Consider the following 16,543-nt stretch of genomic DNA (forward strand, 5'->3'; position numbering starts at 1 on the left):
CCTTCCATTTGAACTGGAACATTTTTGATCTCCTCCCATCTCCCCTGGACTCCGATGTCTCACTCGTCTGCTTCTTCTTTGTAAATGCTTTAGATCTGTGCCTGTATTTTTATGCCCATCTCGGGACTTTATTTAGCATGAATGAAGACTTGGAAATTTCATTTAGAGTAGCCTGAATTTAGAAAAAAAATGCTATTCAGTTGATCCATTAATTATTTGATTTAAAAAATAAATAAAGTACAGGTATAATCAATTTAAAGAAAATACAAGTCTAAATCATCATAACATATTGCCCAATTTATTTATTTATCTATCATACAATGTCAGTATCACTTTCCCAAGTAGTCTTCATTAAAAAGATCAGTTTTGAGAGCTTGTTTTTTTTTTAAAAAAAAAAGTATGTATTTTCCCTATTTTCAATTTCTTAGCTTGCACACAACAGCAGACTATTGCCTGCCATTCTCTTTGGTGATTTATGCATGTATATATTCCCTTCCATGTGTACTTGCACTTTTTTTGGCCATTATATAATGTTTATAATCAGCCCTCCATATTCACTGGGGTTAAAGGCACAGGACTCCTTTGAAAGTGAGCATCCATTATTGTTGTTTTTTATGCTGTTTACCAATCACCTTTCTCAGAATGCCCATGTCCTCAAGCATGACTCCATGGTCAACAACTGGTCAAAGCTGACCACAATTCTGCTGGCGCACCTAGAGAGGTGTTCTCTTGAGGAATCTCCAGGTCTTTCTGAGTGATCAACTTCTGTAGGAACTTGGACTTGGAGATCAGGCAAGATTTGTCCCCATCTTTATTTATTATTTATTTGTTTATTGTATTTATATACCGCCTTTCTCAAGGCAGTTTACAACATACTAATGGCAAAAATTCAGTGCCAACATACAATGCACAAAGAAATCATAATAACTAATTACTACATATAACTATGAACTTAAAATCAATTAAAACATTAAACATAAGACATACATAACATTTAAGCATTCAGACAAAGTGTAAAATCATCCTAGCATAAACATTAACACCCACGATCCAGAAATTGTATACCGTAGCCATTCCAAATTGTCATTGCACATGTTCCTTAATTATATTTTGTACTGCATTAATTATTAGCCAAAGGCTTAATTCCCACAATGGCGTTTTGTTCTCTTTATAAAGGTCAGAAGGGAAAGTGCTGATTTAATCCCACTGGGGAGGGAGTTCCAGAGCTGAGGAGCCACCACTGAGAAGCTCTTTCTCTCATCCCTGCCAACCGTACTTGTGACGGAGGTGGGACCAAGAGCAGTGCCTCCCCAGATGATCTTAAAATTTTTAGGCTAAAGCCAGCACCTTGAATTGTGCTCAGTAGCAGATTGGCAGCCACTGGAGCTGATGTAACAAGGAGGTTGTGTACTCCATGTACGCTGCTCCAGTGAGTAATTTGGTTGCCACCCATTTGACTAGTTGAAGCTTCTAGACAGTCTTCAAAGACAACCCCACATAGAGTGTGCTGCAGTAATCTAATCTTGATTTAACAAGAGCGTGGACCCCCGTGACCAAGTCTGGCTTTGGTATGGGCGCAACTGGTGCACATGTTTTATTTGTGCAAAAAGCTCCCCTGGCCACTCCTGAAACCTGTGGTTCCAGGCTCAGTGATGAGTTCAAGTGAAGTCCCAAGCTGCGAACCTGTGTCTTCAGAGGGAGTGTAACCCTATCTAGCACAGACAGTGGTTGTAGGGCCGATCAGGTGTCTCCCAATAACACCATCTGGGAACAACCCTCCAGGAGGGACTGGAGCACTACAAGACAGTAGCTCCCAAAAGGATATAATGATCTACTACAGTATTGAAGGCTGTTGAAAGGTCCAGAAGAACCAACAGGGACACACTCCCTCTGTCCAGTTCCCAGCATAGATCATCTACTAAGGTGTGACCAAGGCTTGTTTTAGTTCCATGTCCTGGCCTAAAGACTGACTGTGCTGGATCCAGATAATCAGTTTCTTCCAATAACACTTGGAGTTGTGAGGCCACTACACATTCCATGACTATGTCCAAAAAGGGGAGATTGGAACCTGGTAGAAAGTTGTTCAATTGAGTGGGGATCTTTCCTGGGAACATATGTATAATTTGAATTTCATCAATATACATGGTGGAGAATATGGTTTGATTTGTTTCTGTTGGGGACCTAAGAAAAATGTGCAAATTTGTTCATAAGATCAATGGAAGATTTTGCTAGCTTTTATACTTTTTAGGTGAGTAAATCAGTTGCTTGCAAGTTTGGGATCTCCTCTTCACTTCCATACTCAGAGAACACTGATTCATTCGAGATTCACCAAGAAGATCCCCTTTCCCCCTCTTAATGTGATCTTGCCATCCCAATGCTCTGTTTTCTTGACTGCTTGCAATCTTCATGAAGTCACAGGCAGCTTGTCAGCATTGCTTGCAAACGTTAACCTTAAAATGTCATTTTAACTCTTCTCTTAAACGTTTCCTTACAGATCTCAAGGCAACAGATGAATTGTGAAAGGGGGCAATTAAGGGTAAGTACAGCTATATGCACAATTCTTCTTGTCAAGATGTGATGTCTTTGTTTTCTTGTGATATTACTAAATGAGCTTTGTTGAAAGAATTACGTTGTTTGGTCCATTGGCTTAAAGGAAGAATTGTGACTTTCTGGTTGTGTGGCACACTTGGCATTGACCAGAGGCCATTTGATGCAGTTACAGATGGTGTTGTGGTTCTGTAAGCTGAACTGTAAGAACTTTGACAAGGTTGTTATGATATGTGTGAAAATCAAATATATGTCTTGCAATGCTTAGAAGGAATGGAGAATTAAAGAAAAGACTGATTGCTTTGCATTGTGAATTGAGTGTCTTTCTGTAAAGTGATTTTTTTTTCAAAATAGGCATGTATGGAATGAGAGTCAGCTTGTAATTCTAAGTGGTTGACAGAAGAGTTCAGAAGTTCCTTTCCATTATCTGTTAAGAGCTACAATACTAGCCTTGTATCTTGGAAACTTTTAAGCAAAGGAAACCAGTAAAGTATAGGGATGGATGAACATTTCATTTTACTTCACCTTTTGCTTGAAACTTAACAAACTTTGCTGGTTGATCCCTATAACGGGCTGGAAAAAAACTTTTGAGTTTTGGAAGAAAAATAAAATAAATGTGGGAGCAAATTAATCTGGCAGATTCATCTATCCAAGCCATGGGTGTTGACTTTTGAGAGGTAGCTTTTCAGAGTCTAGTTTTGATGCTCAATAAAGTGGAAGGCAGTTGAAAAAGAAGACCACTGTGTGGATAGATTTAATCAATCAAGGTAGCTGCAGAACTGAGCTTGTAAGACCTGAGCAGGACTGTTGCTGATTGGAGGTCTTTACATTCATAAGGTTGCCATAAGTTAAAGAAGGCTTCCCAGCAAACAACAACAACAACAATATTTTTTTGCCCTGTTTGTGGTTCTGAATTTGGTCTAATAACCATTTTTTTATATTCATCCCAAAGTCCATATCCTTAACAATGGACAGATTCAACATTGTCCTCTCAGTGGTTGGGACACTTGCCACTATTCACTCGTTTTTATGTGAATCTTTTTGAATTCAATGTTAATATGAATCAAATACTTCAGCAATATGATGGGGAGAATTTGAAATTACAGGAATTCAAACTTGGGAGTGGGGGGCAAATACATTATTTCTAGAAATCATATTTTTTTTCTCATCCTCATATATTTGCACATGTTATTATTTTGCTCGAATATGTCATTTTTTGCATGCTTCTTTTGTTAGTGAGATTATATTTTGTGCCTTCCATGTGCATTTATGCCCCTAGCCTGGCTAACAAACTTTAACAATGGGATAATGAGAACTATAATGATTAAACTTAAGAAAATTGAAGTTTGGTGGATCTTGCTGCAAAGGAGCTGTATGTTGACTGTGCTGGTGAAGATGATGGATGGCCACAATCTTTATTAATATATATAGAGACCAATCCACAGTGGAGCCAATGAACAATGGGATTTATGCACATTGATCCTACGGTGCATTGGGATGCCACCAGGGAGAATTGAAACTCATCAGTGTATCTTGATGTTCAGTTGAGAGACTCTTGAGATTTGGCTTACTAGCTAATCTGGGACAATGGGATGGATTGTGTGTGACTTCTCGATCTACAATCTTACCCATCTGTATTTGAGGGTTTTTTTTTATCATGTCAGAAGTGACTTGAAAACATTGCACACCACGTCTAGTGTGAGAGAATTGGCTGTCTGCAGATATCTTACCCAGATGTGTTACCATCCTACTGGGAGGCTTCTCTCGTGTACCCACAAACTACAGCTGACAGACAGGATCTCCCCCGTCTCACGGATTTGAACTGGCAACCTTCAGGTCAGCAACCCAACCTTCAGGTCAGCAGTCCAGCCGGCACAAGGATTTAACCCATTGAGCCACCACAGCTCAATGGTAAATCTATGCTTCTTTGTGTATGTGTGCCCGTTTGGGGGATGATTCAAGAGGAAGAAAGTAACTAATTTTTCACAGAACCGTTTTATACAAAACTACAACATCCACACAAAGACAATAGCAGAATGAAGAAAGTGAGAACTGTCATATGATTGGGGAATCCTTCACAGTTGTGCTTTATTTTCTCTATTGACCGAAATTTCACCCAGTGTAAGATCTATTTTTTCACATCTATAATATTGGTGATTTTTCTCCTGTTGCAAAGTCCTACTCTTTCCTCTGTACCTAGAGATTTTTTTCCAACTATTTTTCTTTGTCCAAAGCTAAAAGAATTATGTTCCAATCCAGCGCTTCTTAAATCACCTTTATTTATCCTACTACTCCTGAAAGTAGTTACAGTACAATCCCCTTATCCACGGGGGATATGTTCCCAAACTTCACGTAGACATGCTAAACCACAAATACCTTAGTGAAATAGGATTTCTGGCCCACAAAGTCATGCTGAAGGACTTGGAAAATGTCTAGAGAAGATATGTTTTGCCAGATGTTGGTAAAAGTGCCTAGAAATGACATGGTTTTTTTGGATCCATATTCCTTTCTTGTGGATGCAGGGCTTTTACTGTAATGCATCACTCACTGGAATGTCATATTCCCTCATTGCACTCTGATCTTCTTGCTTTATGAAGAATCCTATGCACCTGAATTGGATGCCTGATTCTTCAGCCCACGGAAAACATCTCTAAACATACAAAGGTTGTCTCCAGTTTTGTGGAGGGGGATTGGGGAGAGAAGACCCTGTTCTATTTCATTTCATATTATGACCGGAAGGGAAAGAAGAAGCTTTGAAACATGAATCATACCCGCTTACTTAAAGTTGCGAAGCAGCTTAGGACCACAGCCTTAGGTAGAAAGAAGCCATAATTCATAAAGCTATAAAAAGCACAGTGACAGTTTCAGGAGACTGCCTTCCAGTTGCAGTGGAGTCTGCCTTGGTGGGTGAAACTTTTAAACTAGAAGTCTTGCTTTTATTAGACCTTGCACATCTTTCTTTAAACTGACGTATGAAGTATCCCATATACAGGCATACTTCAGTTAGCAAAGATGACAAAAAAGGCCCTTCTTGCAAATTCCTTTTATGCCCCTCCAGTCCATCCTTTTCTTTTCTTGGTCCTGTTTCTAGCTGGATGTATTTGACTTTTGACATCATTAGCATTGGAAGGATGGTGGAGGGTTGGGACAAACAGGACATTCAGCACAGAAATGTCTGCAGTAAAAACTTTGTTTATTTCTGATGGAAAAAATAAGATGCTACTCTAGCTGATCCTACTGTTGCTGCAGAGCCCTGCCTATCAATGTCAAAGTAAAGATAAGATGCCATTAGGATCTCTTCCTGAGCATGCGTGATCTGCAAAACAGAGAGAAAAGGTGGAAGTCCTTGTGGACAACAAGTTAAACATGAGCCAACAAGGTGATGTGGCGGCAAAAAAAGCCAATGGGATTTTGGCCTGCATCAATAGGAGCCTAGTGTCTAGATCTAGGGAAGTAATGCTACCACTCTATTCTGCTTTGGTTAGACCACACCTGGAATATTGTGTCCAATTCCGGGCACCACAATTCAAGAGAGATATTGACAAGCTGGAATGTGTCCAGAGGAGAGCGACTAAAATGATAAAAGGTCTGGAGAACAAGCCTTATGAGGAGCGGCTTAAGGAGCTGGGCATGTTTAGGCTGAAGAAGAGAAGGCTGAGAGGGGATATGATAGCCATGTATAAATATGTGAGAGGAAGCCACAGGGAGGAGGGAGCAACCTTGTTTTCTGCTTCCCTGGAGTCTAGGGCGCGGAACAATGGCTTCAAACTACAAGAGAGGAGATTCCATCTGAACATGAGGAAGAACTTCCTGACTGTGAGAGCTTTTTCAGCAGTGGAACTCTCTGCCCCGGAGTGTGGTGGAGGCTCCTTCTTTGGAAGCTTTTAAACAGAGGCTGGATGGCCATCTGTCAGGGGTGATTTGAGTGCAATATTCCTGCTTCTTGGCAGGGGGTTGGACTGGATGGCCCATGAGGTCTCTTCCAACTCTTTGATTCTATGATTCTATGAATAGATTAGCACCTAACAACCTATGCTCTTATTTTATTTTATTTTAAAAATTGCTCCCAGTCATATGACAATTGGAGACTGGGAAAAGGGAAAAGCAATCCCTGAATGTACAATAGAGTCACATTTATCCCTCATAAATGGGCTGGCAGAACGTTGGATAAGTGAAAAAGTTAGATAATAAGGAGGGGTTAAGGAAAAGCCTATTAAATGTCAAAATACGTTATGATTTTACAAATTAATCACCAAAACATCACATTTTACAACAAATCGACAAAAAAAGCAGTTCAATACATGGTGATGGTATGTAGTAATTACTGTATTTACAAATTTAGCATCAAAATATTGAAATGTATTGAAACAACTGTGGATCCAGTTGGGAGGCAGACTGCGCTGGATAATACAGAAAGTTGGATGAGCAAAGGTTGGATAAGCGAGACACTACTGTATTTTGGAAGACAATCTCAAGTGGTCCCTAGAAAGTTCAAAATCATTTTGTTTATTTGCACAAGGCCTAGTTATTTGATTGTACACATTCACACTATTAGTTTGGAAGACTAAGTTGACTGAAACATAGTAAAAAGTATTCAAATTCTCCTCTTCTGTTTAGTTTCTGTTTCCTCTTCTTTCTACCCTTCCCCTTCCCTCTCCCTCTCTCTCTCCTTCCTTCCTTCTTTCTTTCCTCCCCCTTATTTTTAAATAGCACAAGGACCTATCTCTATTTTTCTCATATTAAATCACTAATTCGTAGCAAATTTTCTCTCAAAGCGATGATGTCCAGGAACACATCTACTACATGTATTCAGAGACCTGTGTTTACATTTAGGTTCAGAAGCTGGAAGTCCACTGATGTGTTCTCATCACAAAATGGCCTGTTATATCTACAACTGCCCCTTTTCTAGGATCTCAAGGCAATGCTGTCTTATCACCATTGAGTGGTGAAGGCTGGCTGCTTTGGGCAGGGGCAGACATCTTAAGGAATTTGGTGTTTTGGAAACATGAGCTTAGACAATTTTCTGTCTGGGTGATTGCAGCTATTAAATTTACAGGTCGTTGAAAATTGTGCTCCTTTTTCTTTAAAAAAAAGTTTTCCAAAACTTGCCACTTAATTAGATGAAAAAGGGAAACAAAAAGCAACAAATCTGGAACTATCCCTATTTGGTTTTAATTTGCCGGCACCCTTATTATTTCCCTGAAAGCAACTTTCACAACCTATGAGTATGGACCAACTGGATCTGATACTGATTATGATTGAGACCATATTTATTTATTAATTTCAAGGATTTGTACACTGCCCTTCCAATCTCCCGGTGGGGGGGAGGGGGGGAACGGGACTCAGGGTGGATATACAGGTTCCAATTTTACCTAAAAAATAGTTTATAAACTATTCCCCGGGGTATCCGGCATTGAATGTTTTTAGTTCGTTTGTTGACTTTTATTCCCCCAAATTATTGAATTCCATTCCAGAATGCATTCCCAGTATGTGAGTCTGAGAGACTCTTAATTGGCTCACACTGAATGATGCTTAAAATTGTAATTGCTTATAATTAATTTAAGTATACAGACTCTGAAGAATTCACACATTCACCCAAAAGGAAAAGGAAAACCTCTTTGGTGTATTTTAATGTTTTTCTTTTGTCTCCAATCAATGCAGTGGACGTGATGTAGGGAAAGAAAAAATACCTGAAAATGTGATAGATCTCAATTCTCAATTGATCTCAGTTCTTGAATGGATATCTATCATCCTCCCAAGAATTGACATATAGAGGGGAAGGGTGACCTAAGCGTACACAAAATTATATAATATAAGCCCTGACAGATAATTTTGATCATCAGTTATAGCTGTATGAGTTGTAAAATAGTTTAAATGTTGCGAGTGAAAAAGTCTCATTCTCTGGATGTTTTAAATCAGAGGTTGGGTGGCCATCTGTTGGAAGGGCTTTGACAATGTCTTACTGCATGGCAGAAGAGGTTGGACTAGATGTCCCTTGTGATCTCTTCTCACCCTGTGATTTCATTTTCATGCAGATATTTTGGATGCATGATACTTATTAATTGTAACCATCCCTGTCTCGACTTCTGGTTTTGGGGCAAAAGCTGAGAATGCAGATATTACAATAGTAGTTCTGGTTTTTATAATGAGGCTAAGGAATGGTTTTCGCTGAGTGCGCAAACACACGTGTGACTGTGTGTTTGCGCAAAAGTCCTAAATGTCATGTTAAGGACAAGATTCAACATGGATTTGGAGAACAACAAAAGAGGGAGCCCTGCCACTACCTTTGGCTTTAAACTGCAGAATTAGCGCTTTCTCATTTGTTCTTCAAAACAGATGATTAAGGGAAATGCCTCTCCATTTCAACCCTCTCTTTATCCCTGGACTTTTCCCTTCTTTTCCTTTTAACACAGGTTAACACAGTTATATTTAAAGTGAGGAAGCTTTACTCAGCAATATCTTAGTGTTGTTATGCTAATGCTGTCTCCACATCTCACCCGAACATGAAATAACCATTCCTAAAATAATCTTTTAAGAAATGTTTTGCTTGCCAATGCATCCTCTTAGCTGCATCAGTGAATAAATGGCGGGGGAATTGGCAATCTCCAGCATTCGCATACCAAACAAAGGCAGGAATTTGCTGTTTTGCTCAGAGGTGAAAGCAGTCATATTTAAACCTGGTCACATTTGGGTTTGTTTGTCAGTTTGGGATGAGTAAGGAGTTTGTCGGACTCTCATTCTAATGTAGTATCCCACAGTTCACTTTTTCCTGAAAGTATGATGAAATCTGGAAACAAACAAATGCATACATCTCAAAAAATACACACAAAATTATTTCACTTGATGAGACAATGCATGTGATTTATGTATATCATGTTTGCTAAATTGCATCCAGCAGGTAAGAAGGAATAGGTTTAGCATTTCTGCCAGTACTGTGAGAAAGTAAAGAAAACCCTTACAGTTTCCAGATCAAGACTCCTTCTGGACAAAAGTAGCATATGTTTTCATAGAAAATAAAAAAAATACTGTTTTCTGTACCAAAACCTGTTTTATACATAGAAATGTTTTCTGTGCAATTTTTTTTGTTTTACATTGAGTATATCCCTATCTGAAAACGTTCTTCTTCTCAGTGTGTCCAGACACTCTAGAAACCCTTTTTTTTTTTTTGTAAAACTATTTCAAAAAATTTGAAAGTATTCATTCTCTCCTTCTTATAAAGACAGTGGGACAATTTGACTTTAACTGCCATAGGACCATCCTGGGATTTGCAGTTTCATTTGACTGCTATAGGGGCTCATTGCAAAAGAATCCTATATACTAGAGCTGTGCAAAATTTCAGGCATGTTTGTAAGTTGTTACTGTTTTGGCAAATTACATGCATACAACTCAACTTACTAACTAGGGATTGCTCCACATCCAAACCCAAAAGGAACAAAAATTCAGCTGCCTGAAATTTCATTAAAAGTTCATAATTTTTTGAAAGTTACCACCATGATGACTCTGCTTAAGCTCTCCTTGGAGGGACCGCTGAACTTGCTCTTTTACATACTTCGTTACATGTTCTCATCAGCCTATCAGGGTTGAATGACAAAAAGGAGACGGATCCCTGGCTGGCATCTTTCCCTAGCAAAGCTCATGGCCATGCCATTCCTAGGGAGGGGTGAGGAAGAAAAGATAGTGTATATTTGCCCCAGTGTATTTGCTTTTGCAGGCTGCTATTGCTTTTTGCTACTAGTCTAGGCTTAGGCTAGCAGACAACCTCAGTAATCCTTTTAGGGTCATTTTCTTTGTGTGTGAGGTAGTTTTCCATTTACAAGGATTCATTTTTTGGAGGGGGTTCTATTTACTAAGGGTTCATTTAGAGAATGACTAGGCCAAGATCCTGAAATTGAAATAAATTCTCTAAATGTCAGTGGATGTGGAAATCTTTCTGAAACTTCGAAGGAATTATGCCCTGGTTGTGTTGTGTTATTGTAGAGAAATTCAAGAGAATAGCCGTTGTAGTTTTTTAAAAAAATGTCATAGGTAGAAACTTGTTAAAAATTCCAAAAATGAGTGGATGAGTGAAACATTCTGAAACTTGGGGCACTGGCAGTGGTAAATGTAACTTACAAATGTAGAAGATCATCCTGATAGCCATAAAACTGACAGAGAAACGAGACCTGGAAGTGTTCCCATTACCATGAATGGCCAGATTATCAAAAATAAATAAAAATAATGCATTTTTGATGTTTCAATTTGAAACAAAATGGGACTCTTCAAGGTAGTTTAGAAACATGTCGTATGAATGTGCTCCAGGTGTGGAGTGGTTGTCCTGGTGTGGCAGCAACTTTCCCAGTGCTGAACTCTATTTCCAGTTCCGTTTCAGTGCTGGATGGCTCCCATAACGCAATGGTGGTTTTGTTGTGGAAATCCAGAGCAGCTGAAATTACATTTATTTTATCATGTACTTATTTAGAGCAGTGGTTCTCAACCTGTGGGTCCTCAGGTGTTTTGGTCTACAACTCCCAGAAATCCCAGCCAGTTTACCAGCTGTTAGGATTTCTGGGAGTTGAATGCTAAAACATTTGGGGACCCACAGGTTGAGAACCACTGATTTAGAGGATCCATACTCTCCCCTTCAGCCAAAATGGCTCTCTTTATATTCTTTCCTGGATTCACAGGAAGGGAAGTCCATGGAGTTCGGAGATGTTGGGGACCAAACAAGTGGATCTGAGAGCTGGACCCTGCTTACCCCATCAAAAATGACTTCTGTTGTTCTGTAAACACACAACATGGAGTCCAATAGAAGCCATATATGATGGTAGGAAAAGAATTCAAAACTTTATAGATGTGCATGTCCCTAGGAAATACAATAAAAGAATAAAGGAAGATTTGAGCACTCATGCTTTACTTTATGTTTCTTGCATCTGCTGGATTGTCAAGATGAAGAAACACAGAGGGAAAAAGTTTTCTGCTCTCAAGTTACTTTGTGGATGGATCTTTGGCACAGTGCATGGCAGCAACCCGTTTGCTAAATGTGGATTGGGGTGAGGCAAGCCCATTAAAAACCAAAAGTGTGGAAATAACAACCTAAAGGAGTTGACAATGAAAACTCCCCAGGTCCCAGTGCATCGTCCTTAACATCTTCACTCTCATTCACTGGGTTAGGAATGCTCCCCTGGCATGTGATTGAAAGACAGCTCATGCTTAGAAACTCGAGTTTCTCCGAGGGAAACAATAGATAAAAACAAAATACTTGTTAGGTCAAGAAAACAAGAGAAACTGGAGAACAGCCCTGCCTTTCGATGGAGACACTAATGATGTCCCACTGTAGAGTGTCTACAGAATGCTCTTTGTGAAGACATGATGGAATGAATGGGACTCTGCGCATGCCGTGCCTGGCTTGAAGCTCCAGACAAATTTGCTAGCAATGTATGAGGTTTCCCCTCTAGACCCCTGAAAATAAATCTTAACATTTTTTTTCCAATGTATAACAAACCATCTTCTGTTGTCGGAACAATAATAGGCAGCTGCTTTAACATAAGAAAGAGGAAAAAACTTTTGCAAATGATACATATGCAGTTGAAGGAATTCAGTACCACTGAGAGTTGCAATAGAGTGGGAATATTTGTGTGCTCCCTCCTACACAGAGGATCCACAGTGAGCAAATTTTTATATAGCATTGAATATCCTACTAACAGGGATGCTGTTATTTTAGGTTACTGCCAGTCAACCACATTCTCCTTCAAGCTACTATAAGTTCTAATTTATCCAGCACTAGCAGTCCCCTGTCACGCGTTGCTGTGGCCCAGTCTGTTGATCTGGAAAATAAAGTAATGAGAAAGTGTTGCTTTCTAATATATGTAATTTCTTTATGCTTGTGGGTAAACAGTATTTCTTGCTGTTTCTTTGTCAGTGTTGATGTGGAGAGTGTCTGGTTTGTCCATCCTGGAACATGCAACACATAATTGTCCTTCTTTAGGGGTCCCTTTCAAATCTATGATACTACACCCTGTATATCTGTGTGTGTGTGTGTGTGTGAATCATATCTATCTATCTCAATGGCTGGATGTCTCTTTGTCAGGAGGACTTTGATTATGTTTTCTTGCCCTGGTGAAGGGAGTTGGAGTGGATGGCCTTAAATATTTTCTGTTGGTCATGGGGTTCAGTGTGGGAAGTTTGCCCCAATTCTGTCATTGGTGGGGTTCAGAATGCTCCTTGATTGCAGGTGAACTATAAATCCCAGTGACTACAACTCCCAAATGTCAAGGTCTATTTTCCCCAAACTCCATCTGTGTTTATATTTGGGCATATTGAGTATTTGTGCCAAGTTTGGTCCAGATCAATCATTGTTTGAGTCCACAGTGCTCTCTGGGTGAAGGTGAAGTACAACTCCCAAACTCAAGGTCAATGCCCACCAAACCCTTCCAGGATTTTTTTTTTTTTTTTTGGTCATGGGAGTTCTGTGAGCCAAGTTTGGTTCGATTCCATCGTTGATGGAGTTCAGAATGCTCTTTGATTGTAGATGAACTGTAAATCCCAGGAACTACAACTTCCAAATGACAAAATCATATTTATTTGAGTGATGGTCACTCCTTGTGTTGTGAGACGCTTTGTTGCCAAATTTGGTGTGATTTTGTTCATTGGTTCTTTTGTTTTTAAGGTACTCATTATGCACAGAGCATTTTTATATATATAGGTGAGTAATGTTTAGACTTGATAAAACATGTAATCCAGAAATTGGAAGACATCAGGCTGTTGAGATGAACCTAATTTCCCATGATTCATTTCTCGACATCTGATAGCTATTAAGTGCACATGTTGTTGTCTACACACAAACTAACTTGTATCCTATTTTAGTCCCAATTAGAATAAACCCACTGAATCATTTGGATTTGCCTATAAATTGATTCACATTCAGTAATCAATTTTGGACCCATGTAAACTGATCACTTAATGCAGTTTGAAGGCACCTTGCTGTATTTATTTGACATGCACCATGAATGTGTGTTGCAGTGTACATTAAGGTCTTTAAACTGGGATAATTAGAGTCGAAGGATATTCTGAAATAGAGCCCATAATGTGCCTTCATACATCTAGATGTGTAACACATTGCATGGTGAAACCAATTAAGAAACAGTCAAGCAACCTGCAGATATGTGTTAAAGTGAGGAGTGGTGAAAAAATAATCTAATTCAACTTCAGATGTAAAGTTGTGGATATTGTAGATCAGGGGTCCTCAAACTTTTTAAGCAGAAGGCCAGGTCACAGTCCCTCAAACTGTTGGAGGGCCGGATTATAATTTGAAAAAAAAAACACAACATGAATGAATTCCTATGCATACTGCACATATCTTATTTGTAGCTGAAAAACCACTGAATACAATAATTAAAATGAAGTACAATTATAACAAATATAAACATTAGTATTTCAATGGGAAGTGTGGGCCTGTTTTTGGCTGATGAGAAAGGATTGTTGTTGTTGAATGCTTTCAAGTTGTTTTAGACTTAGGTTGACCCTGAGCGAGGGGTGGGTAAATGACCTTGGAGGGCTGTATCTGGCCCCCGGGCCTTATTTTGAGGACCCCTGGGGTAGAGCTTCATTCATAAAGTCGTTTTAGACTTAGGTTGACCCTGAGCGAGGGCCGGGTAAATGACCTTGGAGGGCCGTATCCAGCCCCCGGGCCTTATTTTGAGGACCTCTGGGGTAGAGCTTCATTCATAAAGTTGTTTTAGACTTAGGTTGACCCTGAGCGAGGGCCGGGTAAATGACCTTGGAGGGCCGTATCCGGCCCCTGGGCCTTAGTTTGAGGACCCCTGTTGTAGATCCTGAAAGCAGGTCAGAGCCAACCTCTCCGGTGTGTATTAGCAGCTCTCAGGCCTTCATCTGGTTCCAGGACTTCATTTCTTTCTCATCATCCGCAGAGTAAATTGCATCCTTCTCTACTGGTTTTCCACCAACCTAAATGGCCAATGAAGATGTGCCCTTCATTGGTCTACTCTACTTGCAAATAATCAGAAATATCCAGGCTATTATTTGATCCCTTGGAGTGCAGTTCGGATCCAAGAGGGCAGTAGTTGTTGTTTTCCTCAAGGCATATTTTGCCCTTTCTCAACCTTGCAATTTGCAATAGTTTGTAAGATGCTATACAAAAATATCCTGGGAGGCTTCTTGTCCTATAGTTAGAAAAGGCCCTATGATATAAAGTGGATACATGTCATTGCCTTAGCTTAGTTCTAGTAGCCATTGTCTTAGCTTCTCCTTCAAACTTCTTCCGAATACTTCTTGCATTTCTCAGTCTTCCAATTTAAGCATCCCCTCCTTTTTCCATCTTCCCTCAGCTGCCCAAGCACTGGAAAAGGTAGAACTGGAAACTAATTATATAGGTTTGAATCGATTAACACAGACAAAAACAGAGCTGACATGAAATGGCCAGGGCGTTCATGAACCAGTGAGCAGCGGTGTAGCTCGATGGCTGTTTCAAAGCTTGGGTGACATCAATTCTGCTTCAAGTGCTCTTTTGGAATATCCTTCAGTGAGGTGGCTGGACATGCTTTCAAAGGGGGAAACAAATGCTGTTCAAAACAAATGAAACCATTTGCAGTATTTCAGCCCTGACCTCTGAGCAAGATCCCACAATAGCCTTGTATTCAAATTGACACAAAGGAAGCTAAATGAATCTTTTCAAGCCTACCCAGCACTGAAAACGGCAAAGGAAGGGGAAGCCAGAGCTCCTGTTTGTTATGCTCTTCTTTACTGCAATTCCCACTTTCAAAACAAAACAGAGTTACTTTGCATATCTCTAGTGTTTAACCAAGGTCTGAATCCTATTGGTACCCCCTACTGAAGTAGATTCACTGAATTGGTGAAATTTATGTATGTATTGACCCAGCTTTTGACAATTGAGTCAATGGTTTAGCTCTGGCGGAGAATGCCAATAAGATTCGGGTCTAAGAGTACAAGAAGGCCAAGGAGGATGTGAAGTAGGGATGCAAAGAAGATTTTGAAGACTATAAACAAGAAGGAGAAAGACATCTTGAGTGTCCAAAAAATCCAAACGAAGAAAATCCTTCTCAAGACCTTCGCCCACCCTGTAGTCCTGCTTTTAGCACAGGAAATTAGAGGGTAGAGCAGGGGAAAACAAACATGCACTTTTGTATAGAGTAATTCTCCAAAGATTTTTCAAGATCTTTCCTCCACATTGTTATCTCTACTGTATTCTACTTGAGAATAGTGGTGAATATTCTTTTGAACCCAATACTAGGAAATATTTATTTATTTATTTATTTATTTAATTTACAGGTTTTATATTCCGCCCTTCTCACCCCGCAGGGGACTCAGGGTGGATTACAGTGTACACATATATCGCAAACATTCAATGCCAATTTTTGACATGCAAACATATACAGACATACACAGAGGCTATTTAACTTTGTTTTCCTGGCCGCCGGGGAGCTGGCATCCATCTGCGACGCTGATGAAGCACTTCCGCATTCCCCGCACGCTTCCCCACTGGAATGCTTTGCTGGAGTCTTCTAATCTAGCCTCCCCACACTTTAAGGTGGTACCTTATTTTCCTACTTGACAGATGCAACTGTCTTTCGGGTTGCAAAGGTCGACAACAGGCTACACACAATTGGTTGGAAACCCACTCCAACCCGGGCTGGCTTCGAACTCATGACCTTTTGGTCAGAGTGATCTTAATGCAGCTGACACTCAGCCAGCTGCGCCACAATCCCGTGCCTGATCACTTTTTCAAAAGCTTTGTTCTCCCAGTTAGTCTTTGAGGTGATACAAGATCCCTTGGGACACTTTTTCAAAAGGAACTGTCCTCACTCTAAGGGCCCTTCTACACAGGCCCTAAAATGCGGAAGAAGCTGGGAGAAGGTGGGGGGGGGTGCTAAATGATGTTTGCCGAAAGCATGTTCTGGTTTGTATTAGCACCCAAAAACATGTTAAAAGGGTGCACTTAAAATCTGATGTTGACTGAAAAATGTGCATATTCACATCACTG

The 16,543-nt window shown here is 39.9% G+C and overlaps 1 protein-coding gene across 9 annotated transcripts in view; it reads left to right on the top strand.

The window, feature by feature from the left end:
- Positions 1-16,543, top strand: part of LOC137095529 (RNA binding protein fox-1 homolog 1) — a 1,101,487-nt gene that overhangs the window by 604,337 nt on the left and 480,607 nt on the right. For all 9 annotated transcript variants that reach the window (XM_067462295.1, XM_067462296.1, XM_067462289.1 and 6 more), the window contains exon 4: positions 2,495-2,536. In XM_067462295.1, the coding sequence (XP_067318396.1) occupies positions 2,495-2,536 (42 nt within the window). The remainder of the gene's footprint in view (positions 1-2,494; positions 2,537-16,543) is intronic.

This window comes from Anolis sagrei, chromosome Y, assembly GCF_037176765.1.
Source record: "Anolis sagrei isolate rAnoSag1 chromosome Y, rAnoSag1.mat, whole genome shotgun sequence".
NCBI lineage: Eukaryota > Metazoa > Chordata > Lepidosauria > Squamata > Dactyloidae > Anolis > Anolis sagrei.